At 35.1% G+C, this 20108-nt stretch overlaps 1 protein-coding gene across 1 annotated transcript in view; it reads right to left on the bottom strand.

Moving 5' to 3' along the window:
* Positions 1-2159: 2159 nt before the first annotated feature.
* RRM2B (ribonucleotide reductase regulatory TP53 inducible subunit M2B) overlaps positions 2160-20108 on the bottom strand; it is a 35132-nt gene continuing 17183 nt past the window's right edge. Inside the window, exons 6-9 of the mRNA XM_019467958.2 lie at positions 14664-14797; positions 7811-7915; positions 6154-6267; positions 2160-4903 (exon numbers count right to left, since the gene is read on the bottom strand). Of these exons, the coding sequence (XP_019323503.1) occupies positions 4751-4903; positions 6154-6267; positions 7811-7915; positions 14664-14797 (506 nt within the window). The 3' untranslated portion in view covers positions 2160-4750. The remainder of the gene's footprint in view (positions 4904-6153; positions 6268-7810; positions 7916-14663; positions 14798-20108) is intronic.

Here is a 20108-nt window from a genome sequence, read left to right on the forward strand (position 1 = left end):
GTGGAAAAGCAATTGTGGAGAATGGAGAACAAGTTTACCAGGAAATTGTACTAGAGTTATCAGATAGTGCTGAGGTAGGTGCTATAAACTGAATGCTGTGTCCCACCAAAATTCATGTTGAAACCTAATCCCCAGTGTGCTGATGTTTGGAGGTGGGGCCTGGGTGACTGGATCATGAACAGGGTTAGGGCCCTTATGAAAGAGACCTCAGAGAACTCCCTCACCCTTCTTCCATGTGAGTACATAGTGAGTAGACAACTGTTTATGAACCAGGAAGCGAGACTCACGGGACACCGAATCTGTCAGCACCTTGATTTCTCAGCCTCCACAACTGTGAGAAGTAAATGCCTAATTTCAGCCCCCCAGTTTATAGTAGTTTTCAATAGCAGCCCCAATGGACTAAGACAGGAGGTAAATGTTTACATGGATTTATAGTAAGGAGATCCAATTTGTCTTACATGCCCTTTTCTCTGGCAGCATTTGGCTGCTTATTGAGGGAAATATGGAAAAACTGATTGTCATGTTTGCAACAGGGTGGGGAAATCTCCTTGACTTTTCTATGTATGGTACAAATGCAGAAGAGGAACAGAGTTCAGGGTATTGGTAAAGTACACATATTACCCCTAGTAATATTATGTATTGTGGAATCTCAGCTGGATATAAAGAGACATGGATTGGGTGAAGGCAGATGAGAGGGAGGACTGGGGGAATCCCACTTATGTCAAAAGAACAGTGTGTGTGTGTGTGTGTGTGTGTGTGTGTGTGTGTGTGTGTGAGAGAGAGAGAGAGAGAGAGAGAGAGAGAGAGGGAGTTGAACAAAGTAATACCAATATGTATTTATCTGTATGCACAAAGAGAAAACATATACATTTCTTGATTAGGGTAGCCCCTTCACTTATAAAGAAACACTCTTACTCAAAAAGGACACACACACAATGATGTAGCTATGATACAGTTTATTTCAACACACTAACCCCCAAAAATAACAAAACAACCTATTTCTTTGGGGAAAAAACCCCCCAACATTCTACATATTCAGGGTTGGCTTGATTGACCACAATGCATTTTAGCAAAAAGACTTAGGTACACCACACCTAATAAAGCTCTCTATATACACAGTAAATACCAAATAACTTTGCTAAATTACCAGACATTTGGAAAAAAACAAAACATTATTATAAAAGAATCAAATGCACTAAGTTAACAATCTTGTGAACTTAGAAAAAGACTTGAATTGTTGTATTTTTATCTGTACAAAAAAATCAATCTCTATCCTTCCATTTTTACCTATATTTTCCTTAGACCCCAAATTTGAAAGCTTAAATCCTTTCTTTCTAAGGCCCTGGGAATATCAAGTTTTCCTTCAAATTTACAGTCATCTAAAAAGGAGATTATCTAAAGGCTGGGAAAAACAAAGGAAAACTAGATTTCACTTCTGTACCACTCATGCAGATTCCACTGAGAAGAGCTCCTGAGTTGGCTACCAATTCATGCAATTTAGTTCAAAAACATAATACCTGATTATAGGACTAAACTGGCTTTTATGCAGCTCGGGAACAGATTTCTTTATCACTGAAAATCAGTTATCGACATTAAGCCCTTAGCCTAATCCATGCAAATGCAATTTGGGAATTCTATGACATGGAAGTTAGCATATTTAAATGTAAAATACAAAGTTATGAATATTAAATAATATGTGTTTTAAATATGCAAACTGCTATGTTTTCTCAATACAGTTGACCCTTGAAGAACATGGGTTTGACCTGCACAGGCCCACGTATATGTGGATTTTTTTCAATAAATAGAGTATAGTACTGTAAGTGTATTTCTCTTCCTTATGATTTTCTTAAAAACATCTTTTCTCTAACTCACTTTATTGTAAGAATACAGTACACAATACATATAACACACATAATATGTGCTAATCAACTTGTTTGTGTTATTGGTAAGGCTTCCAGTCAACAGTAGGCTATTAATAGTTAAGTTGTGGGGGAGTCAAAGGTTACATGTGGATTTTCAACCGTGCGGGGGTTTGGTGCCCCTAAGTCCCATGTTGTTCAAGGGCCAACGGTAATCACTTTTTATGAATAAAAAATAAAATGTCAAAAGAAGAAGAAAATTTTGATATTCCAAAATGAGACACTAAGACATGACTCGAGTAAGCTTATAGGTAAAAACAATTGTTTATTATTGTGTGTAACTGAACAACAAAATAGCCTTGTCTGAAAGCACTGAATCAAACTGTCTTCCCAAGTCCTTCCAAGTCATGATTCTACATACTACAATGAAGTTATTTTTAATAAGGGCTGTCATGAACTACAACTTTTTACATTCCTAAATAACAAACTTAACTTTACTATAGCAATGACTTAAGTACATGTGCTATTAAAAAAAAGTTGTAAACATACTCTGAATTTCTTTACCTGTGAGATAGTATTAAAAGGCAATTCCACAATTTCTTCATTCCTTAAGAACTAGGAACCAAAATATTAAACATAATAAATAAATATGCAACCTGAAGGCCTGGAAAAGGATATAGAACACTGAATATAATAAACCAGTGTATTAAAAATCCAGTATTTCAGTATTAAAACTTCTTCATCTCAACACAGTTAGGTTTATTGCTACTATAAATAAGCTTCATATTAAGGCACCTGTCATTACCTATGAGAAAGATCTGGATTCAAAACAAAGGGAATATGCACTGAAAACTTTTTTCTTTCATTCCAATATTATTGCAGATATTCTCAATTTATAATGTTAAGTGTTTCTACAGTAGTATACACATCTTTGAGCATACTACCTGAATATAGGTAAATAATTTACATAACACCTTAATAAAGTACATGATACCTGAATGAGAAAATAGGCAAAATCACATCAAGATGGATGTAAAGGACTAAATACAAGAAAGATGATAATCTCTAGGGAAAAAGAATTCTACTGCAAGGACAGTGATAAGAGCCCACCTTGGCCAAGTCATTTAACTTCTCTGAGCCTCACTCTCTCCTAGCAGTAAAATGTCAATATTAGCTGTCAAGCTTATAAGGCTGTTGTGTGATCACGTGATATGATGTAAAACCAGCTGGCCAACCATGAAGCATTGAACAAACTGAACAAATGGCACTGTCATAGGCCGAAATATCACAGGCTTCTGACAGTTTCCCTAACAAGGTTATGGCCTGGTCCTCTTGCATCCACTTGAGAACTCCCATTTTTAGTCATTAGAACGTTGCTGAATGAATGGAGCAAAAATTTATGCAAAGTGAAAAACCTCTAAATTCTAGGTTGCAGAATGTTATAAAGCAGTTTGCTGTTAAGTGGGGAACCACACTGTTTTGGGGACTCAGGCTACCTGTTGGCTCTTCCTAACGATAAAGAGGGGTCCATGGCCTTTCCTCACTGTCTCCTTTGCAGAAACCTTTGTCTCCCTTGCCATCTGCTATTGTGCAGGATGCATAGTTCCATTATTAGGACTCTACCTTTTAACAGCATAAAAGAGTTTGAAGAGTATTAAAGAAGCACAGCTGAGGTCAGTCTCAGGTACATTACTCAGCTCGGCACAAATATGAATGGTTTAGTAAATCCCTCCAGGTCTCCTTTGCCTAGTCCACAAGTCCTTCCTCTGTGTACAAAATGGTTCTAGGGCAGCCTTTTCCAAACTATATTCAGAGGAATACTAGTTAGGTGAGATGTTAACAGGTAAACTACAGATCTTTGTTAAGTAAGTCTGGGATATGCAGGGAGAAATAAGTTTTACGTCCTGAAGAATTTCTCTCTTTGAGGTACTGACTATATACTTCAGAGAGGAAGAAGGGAGGATAGCATTTCCCAGGTTCATCTGACCACAGAATCCCATTTTTCCCCACAAAATATCTAGAGGGGCTCACAGCTTTTAGAACATTCTTGGGGAAATGCTATTCTAGCTAATTCACCCGGGGTTTAAACATTTCAGGGCTAGCTATGTCTGGCAATTGTTACCTTTTTGATTTCTAAAGGAGCAAAATCATTTTACTTACAAGGTCAACTGCCAGGCTGATCTCCCAAATTTCACTTCATAAGTGTCCTGCCCAAAGCAACTGAGAACTAAATTTCCTTTACTACATGCTGAGGAATTTGAAGAAGCAATTCTCAAGTTAATGAGAATTATAATTTTTAAATGAAATCTTTATATTCTCCCTCAAACATTAAAATATAAACATCTAATTCTAGATCTTAGAACCTAGAATCAAAATTACTTTGAGGACAGGGGAGCATTTTATCACAACATCGCCATACTTAAGACTGTTAATAAGTAGTAATGGTGTTGGTGGGGCTAAGCACCTATTTTGTGGCTTAACCCTCATATCCACATGATAAATTTAGGAGCTACTATTACACCCACTTTAAGGATACATACATTGAAATTTAGAGAGATTAACTGACTTGCCAAGGATCACACAAAGCAGTAAGGGCAGAATCTCAAATCTGACCCCTCACCTCATGCTCTTAATCACTACATATCACCATCTTATATTTTCGTGACAAAACAACAGAACTGAAGTCACATCCTGAATGTCAAATGGGAAAATTAGAGTGTATTTCTATAAATCCAACTTATTGAAATTTGGTTTTGGGTTTCCTTTTAAGCAAACTTGTGTTGCCTAAGGGAGCTACTTTGTTTTTTTGTTTTGTTTCGTTTTTTTGTTTTTTAAAGCAGAGAAAAACAGACTGCTATTTACCAGTGATAGGTTTATCTATGGGGAGAGTTCTAAAAATCTGCATCCAGGGTGAAGACATTATCTGTAGTTTCTGCCATAACTGCAAAACGTTGATACTCTGCAACTCGTTTCTCAAAGAAATTTGTTTTCCCTTCCAAAGAAATGTTTTCCATAAAATCAAAGGGATTTTCTGCCTGAAAAACCTAAAAAGAAAAGAAGTGTTATTAGACATTCTGAAGAAGCCAAATTACACCCATAAGAACAACAACACATAACTAACAAGGCTTCTCATTAAATACAACTTAAGCTTACATTTCCATGCTAAGAAGTTAAAACCTATAATTTCTAATTACCATATACAGTACATTGTAAAGTTCCATGAATATCCAATTATGGTGAATACAACATGACCACTTAGTATGTATTTACTGTATGTCTGATAGTATTTTAAGTGCTTTATGTATCCCAACTCATCAACAATCCTTTCTGGTAAGTATTATTATTATCTCCCTTTCGTAGATGAGGAAATGAAGGTAGAGGTTAAACAACGTGCTTAAGGTCACAGAGCTAGAAAGTGGCAGAGCCAGGATTCAAACCCAGGTAGACTGGCTGCAGCCTCCATCTGTTACGTCATGTGAGAAGCACACGACTTTATGAAATTCAGGTATATTATCTCTGATAAAAAAAAAAAATGAAAAATAACTTAAAAGGCAACTGAGTTCAAAGGACCAAATTATGACAGTTAATGTCTTCCTAATAACCATTTGTATTTAAAAGTATAAACGTTTGGATGCACCAATCTCACTAAATAAGTAAAAGGTAAACACGTTTCTTTTTTATTTTTATAAGCTTATTTTATTTATTTTGAGAGAGAGAGAGCACACATGGGAGGGACAGAGAGAAAGGGGAAGAGAGAGAGAGAGAGAGAGAGAGAGAGAGAGAGAGAGAGAGAGAGAGAACCCTAAGCAGGCACTGCACTATCAGCAGGGAGTCCAATGAGGGTCTCAAACTCATGAACCATGAGATCATGACCGGAGCCAAAATCAAGAGTCAGACACTTAACCTACTGAGCCACTCAGGTGTCCCATAAGTTAAACAGTCTTTAAAAAAAGTATTAATGCAAAAATTACAACACAGACCCATGAGGATTTATGAGGGTAACATATATATATATACATATTAAATCCAATTAAAGATAATCCTATTAAATACCTGCAATTATTACAAGTAATTTATTGAACTTATTAATTCTAAGATTTATCAGCTTCTTCCTTCTGTTATGAATTTCAAGTTTCAAAGGATTTTGCAAAACAAATTTGTTCATGCAAAACAAGGCTGTCACAGTAATTTTAAAAAGTAGACTGATGTGATACAAATGCTTTCAATGAAATATAGTATTTTAGTGGTCTTACTAACATTTTAGCTAGTAGTAATAAATTTTTAAACATCTTACCTTTGAGAATCCAAGTTCCACAAGTAATCTGTCAGCTACAAACTCAATATATTGTTTCATCAAAACACAATTCATTCCAATGAGGCCAACTGGCAAGGCTTCTGTTAGAAACTCCTGAGATACGAACAAAAACAGAATCAAGTACAAAGACAGAACAATAAATAAGTATTTTCCAAATAAAAACAGGGTATTAGTTTTAATCTTCTAAGTCCCTAAGGAAAGTTCACTAGGGTAAATTCTTTCAACATGGCAATATCCATTTGTTTAAAAATGTTTGGGGTTTTGGGGCGCCTGGGTGGCGCAGTCGGTTAAGCGTCCGACTTCAGCCAGGTCACGATCTCGCGGTCTGTGAGTTCGAGCCCCGCGTCAGGCTCTGGGCTGATGGCTCGGAGCCTGGAGCCTGTTTCCGATTCTATGTCTCCCTCTCTCTCTGCCCCTCCCCCGTTCATGCTCTGTCTCTCTCTGTCCCAAAAATAAATAAAAAACGTTGAAAAAAAATTAAAAAAAAAAAAAAATGTTTGGGGTTTTACTATTCACAGTATTTCACATTCTCAAATAGCCAAAGTAAACTGAAACTGTCAAATTACTTATATTTTACAAAGTAGTATATATAGGACCTAAATTCACAGACTTTCCAGAGAGAAAAGAAGGCATACTTTGTCCTGAAATATCCGGAAAAAGATTCACCAGAGATGATCACTGTGGGGAACATGGTTATGGAAGGGGATTAGGAAAGAGAGAAACACATTTAACAAAGAAAATGAGAAAGAGAAATGGATCTGGGGGTTAAACTGAACTCCAACTATATTGAAAGACAGTGGCAAAGTGTTAATCGAGAAAAAAATAAAAATACTAACCATTTGGATTTAGTTCTCAAAATGATTAAAAATACTAAAATGAATTTCATTCCTTTTCACCCCTCCCAATATGAAAACTATGGCTATTGAACTGTATGGTATTTTTTTTAAAGAGTCAAAAGTTTTTATTTTATTTTCAAATGATAAAAACATTAAGTGGAACATCCAGGTCTTTGTAGTCAGAAATTTTTACATTCTATAAATTTTTACTATTTGTGAACTCATTGACTTGTTAATTCTATAAACATTTGGTGCATGCTTCAAGCTAGATACACTGCTTGGTTTTGAAAATACAAAACAAATAAGAAACTATCACTTCCCTCCAGTAGCTGAAAATCTAAAAAATATAAAGCTGAAATGATTAAAATAGTTTGCTATGGCACAGAATGTGACAGATCAAAGGGACAGAAAAAAAAAAATCCTGAAATAGGTTTTAATATACATAAACTTTAATATATCACATTTACTTAGTAACCAAATTATAAACTGACATAATTGAAATGCATCATCTTTTCATAACATACATACATAAACCTTAATGTATAACATTTACTTATGAACCAAATTATAAATTGACATATATACATAAACCTTAATGTATAACATTTACTTATGAACCAAATTATAAACTGACATAATAATTGAAATGCATCATCTTTTCGTACTGTCAGGTTGACTATATAAAATTACTGATATTTGCTTTGGCTTTAAGTGGCAATTTCAAATGAGTCAACCTAACACAATAATTACAAACATCAGAAAAAAAGAGATGTGCTAATCATATAAGCTACCCTGCTTACCTGCTCAATTTCAACAGCATTAACAATGATCTCCCTGACCCTTTCTTCTGATGGCTTATTTACTAAGTATTGAAACATCAGGCAAGCAAAGTCACAGTGAAGTCCCTAAAATAGAAGAAAAGTACCACTGTCAAAGAACGTCTAATTTTCACACAGTCATGTGTCAGGCATCATATAAGTAGGTTCTAGGGATGCAACACAGAACTTATGGAAGATAAAAGAATTCACAGTACCAGGAACTACTTTCCTTCAAATCTCATTAAAATGCCAATTATAATAGCCTATCATGAAAATTTTTCAGTGCCAGCCAATCTTAATTCATAAACATGACAGATGAATTAATCAACAACAACAATAAAAATCTGCAACCAAAATCGTTTCAGAAAGGAAAACAAAGCAAGAGCTAGAATGAAAATTCATTAATTTCTAATGTATAAAAAAAATTAAAAATCATTGAAAATAATAAGTATTTAAAGAAAAAGGTGAGGGGTACCTGGGTGGCTCAGTGGGTTAAGTATCCAACTTTGGCTCAGGCCATGACCTCATGGCTCATGGGTTTGAGTCCCCTTTCTGGCTCTCTGCTATCAGTGTAGAGCCTGCTTTAGATCCTCTGCCCCCCCCCCCCACCTGTGTTCTCTCTCTCTCTCTCTCTCTCAAAAATAAACAAACATTAAAAATAATAACTAAAAAAATAAAGAAAAGATGAAGCTCATGAGATTTCAGAAAGACATTTATCTTAAATAAGAACAGCTCAAGATAAAAATAAATTTAGTGCAATGAAAATGGAGACTGAAGAATTAAGAAAACCATTTGAAGCTATACAAAGCAGAAATGACACTGCAGATAACCAAAGAAAATAAACTTGTGAGATACCTTGAGAACAGAATGGTTATGCAAATACAAGAAATCATAGAGAGCTTTAAATAGAGAACAGAGCAAGGAGATCCAACCTACAGTGATCAGGATTCCAAAACACAGAACAGATGGTAAAAAGCTGAAAACAACAGGAGTAATTGCAAAAAGTCAAAAGAAAAAGAGAGAGAGGCCAGAGACAGAGAAAGATGATGCAGTGCCAAACAAAATTAAGCTAGAGACTGACCTCAAGGCAGAGTCAATGAACATTTCTAAACTGCAAAGAAAAAGAAATAATTTTGTAGGAGGAGGAGGGGCAGAAGGCGGAGGAAGGAATGTGCACTTTAAATCAGAGTTTACTTGGGTTTTTCTAAATAAATCAGCAAAAACCAAAGACAAATTAAAGATAAGACTCAAATCAAAGGTTGTATTCCAAGGATTATTTACCTAGTTATCATTCCCAGAAGAAACCATCAGAAAAAAGCCCCTTTGAACAGCTAATCTTAGAAGCTTTGCTAGTCAAACATTTTTCCCAGACTGGACTCAAGAGGATACTTCAAATTACCAAAGGCTGAATTTCAAATAAACTGTGAAAGCTGTTACAGAAAGTGTTGATTAGAACTGAGAGCTAGCTACCTATTACAGAGATGAGGAAATCAAAGGTAGGCACTCATTCTGCTAAATCAATAAGTAGATAAAATTAATTTTGAGGTTTAAAGTAATTCCAATCAAAATTTCAATGGGATTGTTTCTAGTTAAAAAATTATGGAGCTCCTGGGTGGCTCAAATGGTCAAACATCTGACTCTTGGTTTCAGCTCAGGTCATGATCTCACGGTTCGTGAATTAGAGCCCCACATCAGGCTCTGCACTGACAGTGTGGAGCCTGCTTGAGATTCTCTGTCTCCTTCTCTCTCTCTGCTCCTCCCCTGCTCTGCCTCTAATTCTCTCTCTCTGTCTCTCAAAAAAAAAAACAACAAAAAACAAAAAACAAAAACCCCACATTAAAAAAAAATCTAATCTGAGGGGCACCTGAGTGGCTCAAACAGTTAAGCGTCTGACTCTTGGTTTCAGATCAAGTCAAGATTTCAAGGTTTGTGGGTTCAAGCCCCATGTTGAGATCTGCACTGACAGCATGGAGACTGGTTTGGATTCTCTCTCTCTCGCTTGCTCGCTCTCTCTGCCCCTCCCCCGCTCACACACATATGGATACTCTCTCTCAAAAAGTAAATAAACATTAAAAAAATTAATCTGAGACGAGAACTTAATTATTTGAGTTACCAAAAAGATATAATTATGTAATGTGATAGAGGTCCAAATTATTGTTACAATGGCAATCGTATCACAACAGAAAAATGTATAAAATTAATATGTTACATATCTTAAGTTTGCACAATATTGTATGTCAAATACATTTCAATTAAAAAACTAATCTGGGGTGCCTGGGTGGCTCAGTCGGTTAAGCATCTAACTTCAGCTCAGGTCATGATCTCATGGTTCATGAGTTCAAGCCCCACTTCGGGCTCTGTGCTGACATTTCAGAGCCTGGAGCCTGCTTTGGATTCTGTGTCTCCCTCTCTCTCTAGCCCTCCCTCACTTGCACTCCATCTCTCCCTCAAAAATAAATTAAGGAAACATCACAAACTTAAAAAAAAAATTAATCCTTAAGAATATATGGGCAGAATCTTATAAGAACAATTTTAATAGGATTTAAATTTTCAATAGGATTTAATGTTATGGGATTTATCCTAGTAGTTATCAAAACATAAAAAACAACAATAATTAAAATTGTTTGGCATGGAATTTGATAGGTTAATGAAAAGAAAAAATAGCCCCCAAACAGATTTTAGTACACTTAAAAACTTTAATATATAATAAAAAAGCCATCACAAGTCAATGGAGAAAGATGGATTACTTAACAAAAAGAACTAGAAAAAATTCCTAAGAGTGTGTGAAATAAAGTTAAGTTAAATTCTAACTTATCCTATATTTGTACCAAATTCTATACTTATACTAGACAAATTCCAATTGTATTAAAGTTAAATGTTCAAAAGTCAAGAGGAAAATATGTGTGATTATTTAATTATCTCTGGAAGTGGATCACATCAATTTCAGGGTTTTGTATGTTAAAAGAACAAATAAAATTGAAAAGCAAAGGACATGGCACAAAAACAGACACTCAGATCAATGAAACTGAACAGAGAACCCAGAAATGGACCCACAAACGTATGGCCAACTAATCTTTGACAAAGCAGGAAAGAATATCCAATATAATCAAGACAGTCTTTTCAGCAAGTGGTGCTGGGAAAATTGGACAACGACATGCAGAAAAATGAACCTGGACCACTTTCTTACACCATACACAAAAATAAACTCAAAATGGATGAAAGACCTAAATGTAAGACAGGAAGCCATCAAAATCCTCGAGGAGACAAAACAAGAACTATTGGGACCTAATCAAAATAAAAATTTTTTTAATGTTTATTTATTTTTGAGACAGAGGGAGACAGAGTGTGAGTGGGGGAGGGGCAGAGAGAGAGGGAGACACAGAATCTAAAACAGGCTCCAGGCTCTGAGCTGTCAGCACAGAGCCTGATGTGGGGCTTGAACCCACGAACCGTGAGATCATGACCTGAGCCAAAGTTGGACGCTTAACTGACTGAGCCACCCAGGCGCCCCTGGCCCCTGGACATAATCAAAATAAAAAGCTTCTGCACAGCAAAGGAAACAATCAGCAAAACTAAAAGGCAACCGACAGAATGGGAGAAGATATTTATAAATGACATGTCAGATAAAGGGTTAGTATCCAAAGCCTATAAAGAACTTATCAAACTCAACACCCAAAAAACAAATAATGCAGTGAAGAAATGGGCAAAAGACATGCATAGACACTTCTCCAAAGAAGGCATCCAGATGGCCAACCGACACATGAAAAAATGCTCAACATCACTCATCATAAGGGAAATACAAATCAAAACCACAAAACCACAAAACCACCTCACACCTGTCAGAATGGCTAACATTAACAACTCAGGCAACAACAGATGTTGGTGAGGATGTGGAGAAAGAGGATCTCTTTTGCACTGCTGGTGGGACTGCAAACTGGTACAGCCACTCTGGAAAACAGTATGGAGGTTCCTCAAAAAATTAAAAATAGAGCTACTCTATGAGCCAGCCATTGCACTACTAGGTATTTATCCAAGGGATACAGGTGTGCTGTTTCGAAGGGACACATGCACCCCCATGTTTATAGCAGCACTATCAACAATAGCCAAAGTATGGAAAGAGCCCAAATGTCCATCGATGGATGAATGGATAAAGAAGAGGTGGTATATATATACAATGGAGTATTACTCAGCAATCAAAAAGAATGAAATCTTGCCATTTGCAACTACGTGGATGGAACTAGAGGGTATTATGCTAAGCGAAATTCGCCAGTCAGAGAAAACAAATATCATATGACCTCACTAATACAAAACAGATGAACATAAGGGAAAGGAAGCAAAAATAATATAAAAACAGGGAGGAGGACAAAACATAAGAGACTCTTAAATATGGAGAACAGAGGGTTACTGGAGGGGTTGTGGGGGCGGGGTGGGCTAAATGGGTAAGGGGCATTAAGGAATCTACTCCTGAAATCATTGTTGCATTATATGCTGACTTGGGTGTAAATTTAAAAAATAATAATTATTATAATAAAGATAAATTTAAAAAAATTTAAAAAGCAAAGGACAAACTGGGAATGTATTTACAATAAATATGACACAATTAATATTTTATATAATATTTATGCATAAATATAACAAATTCAAAAAACAAACACTTATTGAAAGAGCCCCATCAGTCACTGTGCATTGGGAATGTATATCAACAGAAATAGAGGCAAAAGACAAGAATAGATAAAAGGGAAAAAAAATAACAAATAACTAATATCATTATGAAAAAAAGTTCAATCTAAGTAGTAATCAAACAAATGCAAATAAAACTAAAAATAAGAAACCATTACCCCTATCAAATTTGTCAAATATTTAAAACAGGAATCCAAATTTTGGTGAGGTTATGGTAAGAAAAGACACATTCATACATTGCTGGGTAGGGCTTGCTATAAAATTTCTGGGAAGAAATCTGCAAATAAATATGGATAATCTTTAAATGTTTAAGCCTTATAATCTAGTAACTTTATGTATAGGCAATCTAGCGTAGGAAAATCATATGAAATTGGGACAAAGCTCATATACAAAGACATTCATTTTGCATTATAGCAAAAGAACTAAACAAAAAAACCCAGAAATAACCTGAATTCCCAATTATAGAATAGTGAAATAATTGATACATTCCTTCATTAGAATATTATATATCTAACATAACTACTCTTTCTAAAATTCCTTAATTTCATAGAAAAATGCTCACAATATTCTAATAAATCTCAGCTCATAAAAATATGCAAAAAGCAGAGTATTTTAAATCATAAAATTATGATGTTCATATATATCTACATAGATTTAAATGTAGAAAATAGTCTAAAAAGAAATACAATGAAATACTAAACGTGGTTATCTCTGTGTTAAGATTGAGTGATTCTATTCTCTGACGTCTCTATAATCACCACATAAGACATTTATGATAAAAATTATTAGAAATTTAAAGACATGAAATAACAAAAATTATAGAAAGCATTTTATGGCACTTAAAGAGTATTTTCACACATACTCGTTCATTTTATTTTAACAAAATCCTATCAAGGTTTATAGTGGAAGAAACTGAGGCTCAGAGAAGTTAACAACTTGACAGTGTCACTTAGAAATAAGCTGTCCTTAGATTCTCTGCCACTCTTATGTGGATCCTGAGAAACTTAACAGAAACCCATGGGGGAGGGGAAGGAAAAAAAAAAAAAAAAAGAGGTTAGAGTGGGAGAGAGCCAAAGCATAAGAGACTCTTAAAAACTGAGAACAAACTGAGGGTTGATGAGGGGTGGGAGGGAGGGGAGGGTGGGTGATGGGTATTGAGGAGGGCACCTTTTGGGATGAGCACTGGGTGTTGTATGGAAACCAATCTGACAATAAATTTCATATACTGAAAAAAAAAAAAAAGAAAAGAAATAAGCTGAGGGGCCAGGGTTAGTGCAGTTAATAAATATGAACTGAAGGCTGTGATGGGCTAAATCTTGAGAACAGAAAGACAAATAAGACAAGGTGTTGCACACAGGGAGCCTAGAGTCCAACAGAGGAGAGAGGAATAAAGTACAGAATATGTACGGACTCTAATATAGGGACAGGTACCAGTTTCAAAGGGACACATAAAGGAAAGAGTGGTCCATTCTACCTAATTGAGTCAGGAAAGTTTTGAGTTGTCACCTGTGAGAAGGTAATCAACAGATGGAAAAGTTGGTAGGAAGATGGAAAGGGCAGTGCAGGCAGATGGAGACAAGATTTACTTACTGGTTGGATGTGGCTAAGAAAGAAAGAATGCAATCTAAAATGACTCCCAGAATTCAAATTTGGATGACTGGATAGAAGGTAGTATCATTCAATGATACAGGGAAAACCGAAGAATGAATCTGGGAGAAAAGGGATGCATTTTATTTCTGAAATATTAGGTTTGAGATATCTGTGGAGCCTTTCAGGACAAACTATCTAACACGCACTTGAACATATGGGTTTGGAGATCAAAAAAGAATGTCTGCGCTAAAGTTGGGGTTGTTATGAGCATCTAAATGGTAGCTGATTCCATGGAAACAGAGATCAGCCAGGAGGTCATGTACAGTGAAGGAGAGAGGCCAAGGTGGGAACCTAGGATTTAATGATATTTAAGGATGAGCAGGGAAGACTGAGGAGGAACAAGAGGCAGAAGAAAAACACAATGTCTTAAAAACCAAGTAAGAAATTACTTCCTATTTTCTTTTAATTACCAGGATATGTGTCATTATAAGCATTTTCCAGGGGAAAGAAAAATAAACACCAAAAATGAATACAAATATAACTAGAAGAATACTTCCTTCCTTACTTCATCTCTGCTGATGAGTTCATTGGAAAAAGTGAGTCCAGGCATAAGACCTCTTTTCTTCAGCCAGAATATAGCAGCAAAAGATCCCGAGAAGAAAATCCCTTCTACAGCTGCAAAAGCCACCACTCTTTCCCCTGGAGACAGAAAATAGTTTTCTTTTCTGAAATATCATATACTGCAGACATTTTCAAGCTTACATATATAAAACACACATATTTTTACATATATATTTATACCAATATCACACCTATTTTGCCAAGAAACAAAACCAACAAATTAGTGACATATCCAAGCATGTTCAGAGGAGGAGACCCACCACCTCTACCTACTACTGCAGAAAAACACGTAGGTGTGTCGAATTCAAATCGTATGTCAGACACTGCACTCCTGTGGGTCTTGGTATCTGGACAGAGGAGATCTTTCCCTACTCAAAAAAAGAGGCAATTTATCTGTGCGCCACAAGTGCCTATGAGTGTAGTATGTACATATAAATGTGTGCATGTATTGGAAATACAGAGTAGAAGAGAAGATCTTATGACAAATGTCTCCCTCTTGACGATTGAGGGAGGGGATGTTGCTGAGGTTTTTATTTTTAGAAACCTAAGATACGTTATAGATTAGCAGTGAACATTCCAAAAAACATTGCCATGCATCTACAATAAAAAAAACAAACAAACCAGATACATCCAGCTAAAGATAACAAATATGTCTATTGGATAAAATACCCCATCATATAAGCAAAAATACTATCTTCTGCTAAATAATAAGGCCCAATTTTCAAAGGTTACTCAATATTATGCAAGGACTTTACAGAAGCCCATCTCCTAAAAGGTCTATAATGGAACCATCTCTGTAACACTATCCCTAGGGACGGATTATAAGTCTGACCCCAGCAAATGTCACCACACTTCATATGCTCAGGAGAAATATTTATAGACATGTCTGTCTAGGGAGAAAGGTTTGGTCTATAGGACTGTGAGATAAAGGCAGGGCAGCTGAGTGCTTGAACCAACCACAGACCTGTTTCAACAATGACATCATAGCTTGTATCCCAGTACTGTCACAGGACCAAACACAGAGAGTGCGCTTAATAAACGTGTTCTGAACTGAATCAATGGAAGCTATATAAGCACTAGGTGATAAAAGACATTACCATGCATTCTATGAAAACTGCTAAAATCTGATCCAGAATATTTATAACTGCCCGAGCAAATGTAATTGTAATATTTAATTTCCAAAAAGAAAGAGAACTTTTAATATTTCTGGCAGTCTCTAAATAGTGCTCTGGTTTGTCCTTGTTCTTTTCCCTGATTATCTTAAATAAATCAAATCAGATCAATTTTATCAAATAATTGTGTATTATTGGCCCCAAACATCAGAAAAACTTTTAGAGTATTTTACTTATACAGACACAATTTTAAAAGTCACTTTGAAAAAAAAACAAAAGAAATGTAAATTAAATAAGTACTTATTGAGTATATACTGTTTAGAAGGAATTATCAAGAGAAGAATCTTTAGTGTACTATACACTAAATATTAAATGTAATAATAATCACTGTGGTCTGCTGACTCTTGAAAACAAAAATGGCTCTTTAGACCAGCTACATTTTTTAAGATGAAGATCTGTCCTTAGCTTAACATACAGATTTCTATATTTTTATCTTGCTATTAGTAAGATAATGGATAGTTACAGCTGATGCATGTTTCATTGTCATTAAGGCAATGTCATATGGACATTTAACTGTAAGAGAACTAGACTATAACACAAACATTATGAATAAGAGGAAATCTTTATTTTAACTATTCTGTGTATTCACGTGAATACTAAAGAATGAAAATCATGACAGAAATAGTTACAGAAGGCTACTTCTCTTAAAGGATTAAGAGAAGTAAACTTGACAAATTTAGACAGATGTAAATTAAAAGATTTCCAAAATATTTATTCTAAAAGATATAACGAATATGAAGGCTTCATGATTTGTTTTAAAGATGGGAAAGTAGGATATATATTTTTTTTCTTTAGGAGGTAACTTTATTTCTGCCATATTCCCTTTAACTTTGTCTTTCAACAATTTCACTCAGAGTGTATAGTTCTTTATTATGTATGTCCTATATAATGAATGACATACAAATTTCTCTCTTCCTTCATTTCAGGAAATTCAGTTTTTTATTATACCTTTTTTTCTCTGAGTTGGCGCAAAGCTTATTCTTTAAAATGATACTCTCAATCTTTTGTTCTCAGGATTTTCTCTAAAATATGTGGAATTATAGATTTTGTTTTGAAAATCCATGTATAATTTTTGACTCCCCAAAACTTAGCTACTAATAGCTCATTGTTGAATGGAAACCTTACAGATAATAATCAATCAACACATATTTTGTGTTATATGTATTATACACTGTATTCTCACAATAAAGCTGAAGAAAATTTTATTAAGAAAATAAGGAAGAAAAAATACATTTACATATACTGTATTTATTGAAAAAAATCTGTGTATAGTGGACCCACCTAAGTCAAACCCATGTTGTTCAAGGGTCAACTGAAATGTTGTTCATGGGAAATGATTCTTTTTTTTCCAAAAGTTTATACATTAGCCTATTTGCTTTTCTGATTATAGACATTTGCCCAATAGACCCTCTTTTCTTTTAAACTTTGACTCCTTTTACCCATTTCTCCTGCCCCCTAGCCCCTACTTCTTAAAACCACCAATCTGTTGTATCTATGAGCTTGGATTTTAGTTTTTAGTTTTTTTGTTCTTAGTTTCCACATATAAGAGTGATCATGTAGTATTTGTTTTTCTCTGTCTGACTTGTTTCACTTACAATGCCTTCAAGGTCCATCCATGTTGTTGCAAATGGTGAGATTTCATTGTTTTTTTTAATGGCTAAATTCTGTGCCATTATTATTCATATGTGTGTGTGTGTGTGTGTGTGTGTATATATATATATATATTAACATATATATTATTCACACCACATTTTCTTTATCCATTTATACATTGATGGGCACTTAGGTTGTTTCCACATCTTGGCTATTATCAATAATGCTGCAATGAACATGGGGGTGCAGATTTTTTTTTGAGTTAGTGTTTTAACTTTTTTCAGATAAATACTGAGAAGAGGAATTGAATCACTGGATCATATGGTAGTTCTATTTTTCAGTTTTTGAGGAACCTCCATACCGGTTTCCCCAGTGGCTGAACAAATATACACTCCCAGCACTAGTGTACAAGGGCTCCCTTTTGTCCATATCCTCACCAACACTTCTTATCTCTTATCTTTTGATAATAAGCATTCTAACAGGTGTGAGGTGATACCATTGTGGTTTTGATTTACATATCTCTGATGATTAATGATGTTCAGCATCTTTTCATGTGTCTGTTGACCATCTGTATTTTTGGGGAAAATGTCTATTCAGATCTTCTCCTTATTTTTAATTTTTTTTTTTTTTTTTTTTTTTTTTTTTTTTTTTTTTTTGCTATTGAGTTATCTAAGTTCTTTATATAGTTTGGATATTGGCCCCTTATCAGATATATGATTTGCAAATATTTTCTCTCATTCAGTATGTTGCTTTTTCATTTTGTTGATGGTTACTTTTGTTGTGCAGAAGCTTTTTAGTTTGATGTAATCCCACTTGTTTATTTTTGCTTTTGTTGCCCTTGCTTTTGGCGTCAGATTCAAAATATCATCACCAAAACCTATGTCAAGGAGTTTACCACCTATGTTTTCTTTTGGGAGTTTTATGGCTTGGGGTCATACATTCACATCTTTAATCTATTTAATTTTTGTATATGGTGTAAAATAGTGATTCAGTTTATTCTTTTGCTTGTAGTTGTCCACTTTTCTCAATACCATCTTTTGAGGAGACTATCTTTTCCCAATTGTATATTCTTGGCTCCTTTGTCATCAATTAATTGGCCATATATGCATGGGTTTATTTCTGGGCTCTCTCTTCTGTTCCATTGATCTGTGTGTCTGTTTTTTTATACTGTTTTGATTACTATAGCTTTGTAAAATAGTTTAAAATCAGGGTGCATGATGCCTCCAGCTTTGTTCTTTCTCAAGATTGCTTGGCTATTTGGGATTTTCTTTGTGGTTCCACGTAAATTTCAGAATTGTTTATTCTGTTTCTTTGAAAACGCCATTGGAATTTTGATAGGAATTGCACAGAATCTGTAGATTGCTTTGGGTATTATGAACATTTTAGCAATATTGATTCTTCCAATCTCTGAGCATGGAATATTTTTCCATTTATTTGTGTCTTCATTTTCTTTCATCAATAGCTTATAGTTTCCAATATCCAAGTCTTCATCTCCTTTGTTAAATTTATTCCTAGGTATTCTATTCTTGTTGATGCAATTATAAATGGGATTGTTTAATTTCTTTTTCTGATAGTTCATTATTATTGTATAGAAACACAACAGACTTCTGTATATGAATTTTATATCCTGCAACTTCACTGAATCTTTTTATTAGTTCTAATAGTTTTTTGTTTGTTTGTTTGATGGAGCTTTTGGGGTTTTCTATGTATAATATCATGTCATCTGCAAACAGTGAGTTTTACTTCTTCCTTTCCAATTTGGATGCCTTTTTTTTTTTCTTGCGTAATTGCTCCAACTAGGACTTCCAACACTTTGTGGAATAAAAGTGGTGAGAGTAGGCATCCTTTTCTTGTTCCTGATCTTGAGGAAAGGCTTTCAGCTTTTCGCCCTTGAGTATAATGTTAGCTGTGAGTCTGTCATGTATGGCTTTTACCATGTTGAAGTATGTTTCCTCTATATCTGCTTTTTTGAAAGTTTTTATCATAAATGGATATTGAATTTTGTCAGGTGCTTTTTCTGTATCTGCACTATAGGTTTGCCTTGGGGACAAGCAATATGGAGAATTTCACTGGAGCCCTCATGTTGCTACATGGTGGCTGCTGCCCTCCTCTATTTTCTCTCTTTCTAAGTTACTTTCTTTGGTAATCATGAAATATATACTATCTGAGAGCCTGATCATCATTTGCCATTGGTACCTGTCCATACTAATATTTTTGACGCATATTGAACACCTTGACGTTTTCCTCCTTTTTCAAAAATGTGTATTTATTTTGAGAGAGAGCAAGAAAGTGAACGGTGGAGAGAGAGACCCAAGCAGGCCCTGTGCTGTCAGCGCAGAGCCAGATGCAGGGCTGGATCTCACAACCACGTTATCATGACATGAGCCGAAATCAAGAGTAGGACGCTTAACCGACTGAGCCATCCAGGGGCCCCTCCTCCTTTTTTTCTTTAAAGCTGGTATTTCTTAAACCACTCATGAGAGAATCAGCTTGATATAAAATGCAGATTCCCCAGTCCTACCTGGGCCTCCTAAATCACTCTCTGGTGAGGACCAGGATTCTGCAGGGTTTTTCTACAAACTCTTGGGTGATTTTTTATGCCCATTGAGAACCATCACTTTTCT

The sequence above is a fragment of the Panthera pardus genome, unplaced genomic scaffold (genome assembly GCF_024362965.1).
Source record: "Panthera pardus isolate Hobbes unplaced genomic scaffold, ASM2436296v1 HiC_scaffold_7, whole genome shotgun sequence".
NCBI classification, from domain to species: domain Eukaryota; kingdom Metazoa; phylum Chordata; class Mammalia; order Carnivora; family Felidae; genus Panthera; species Panthera pardus.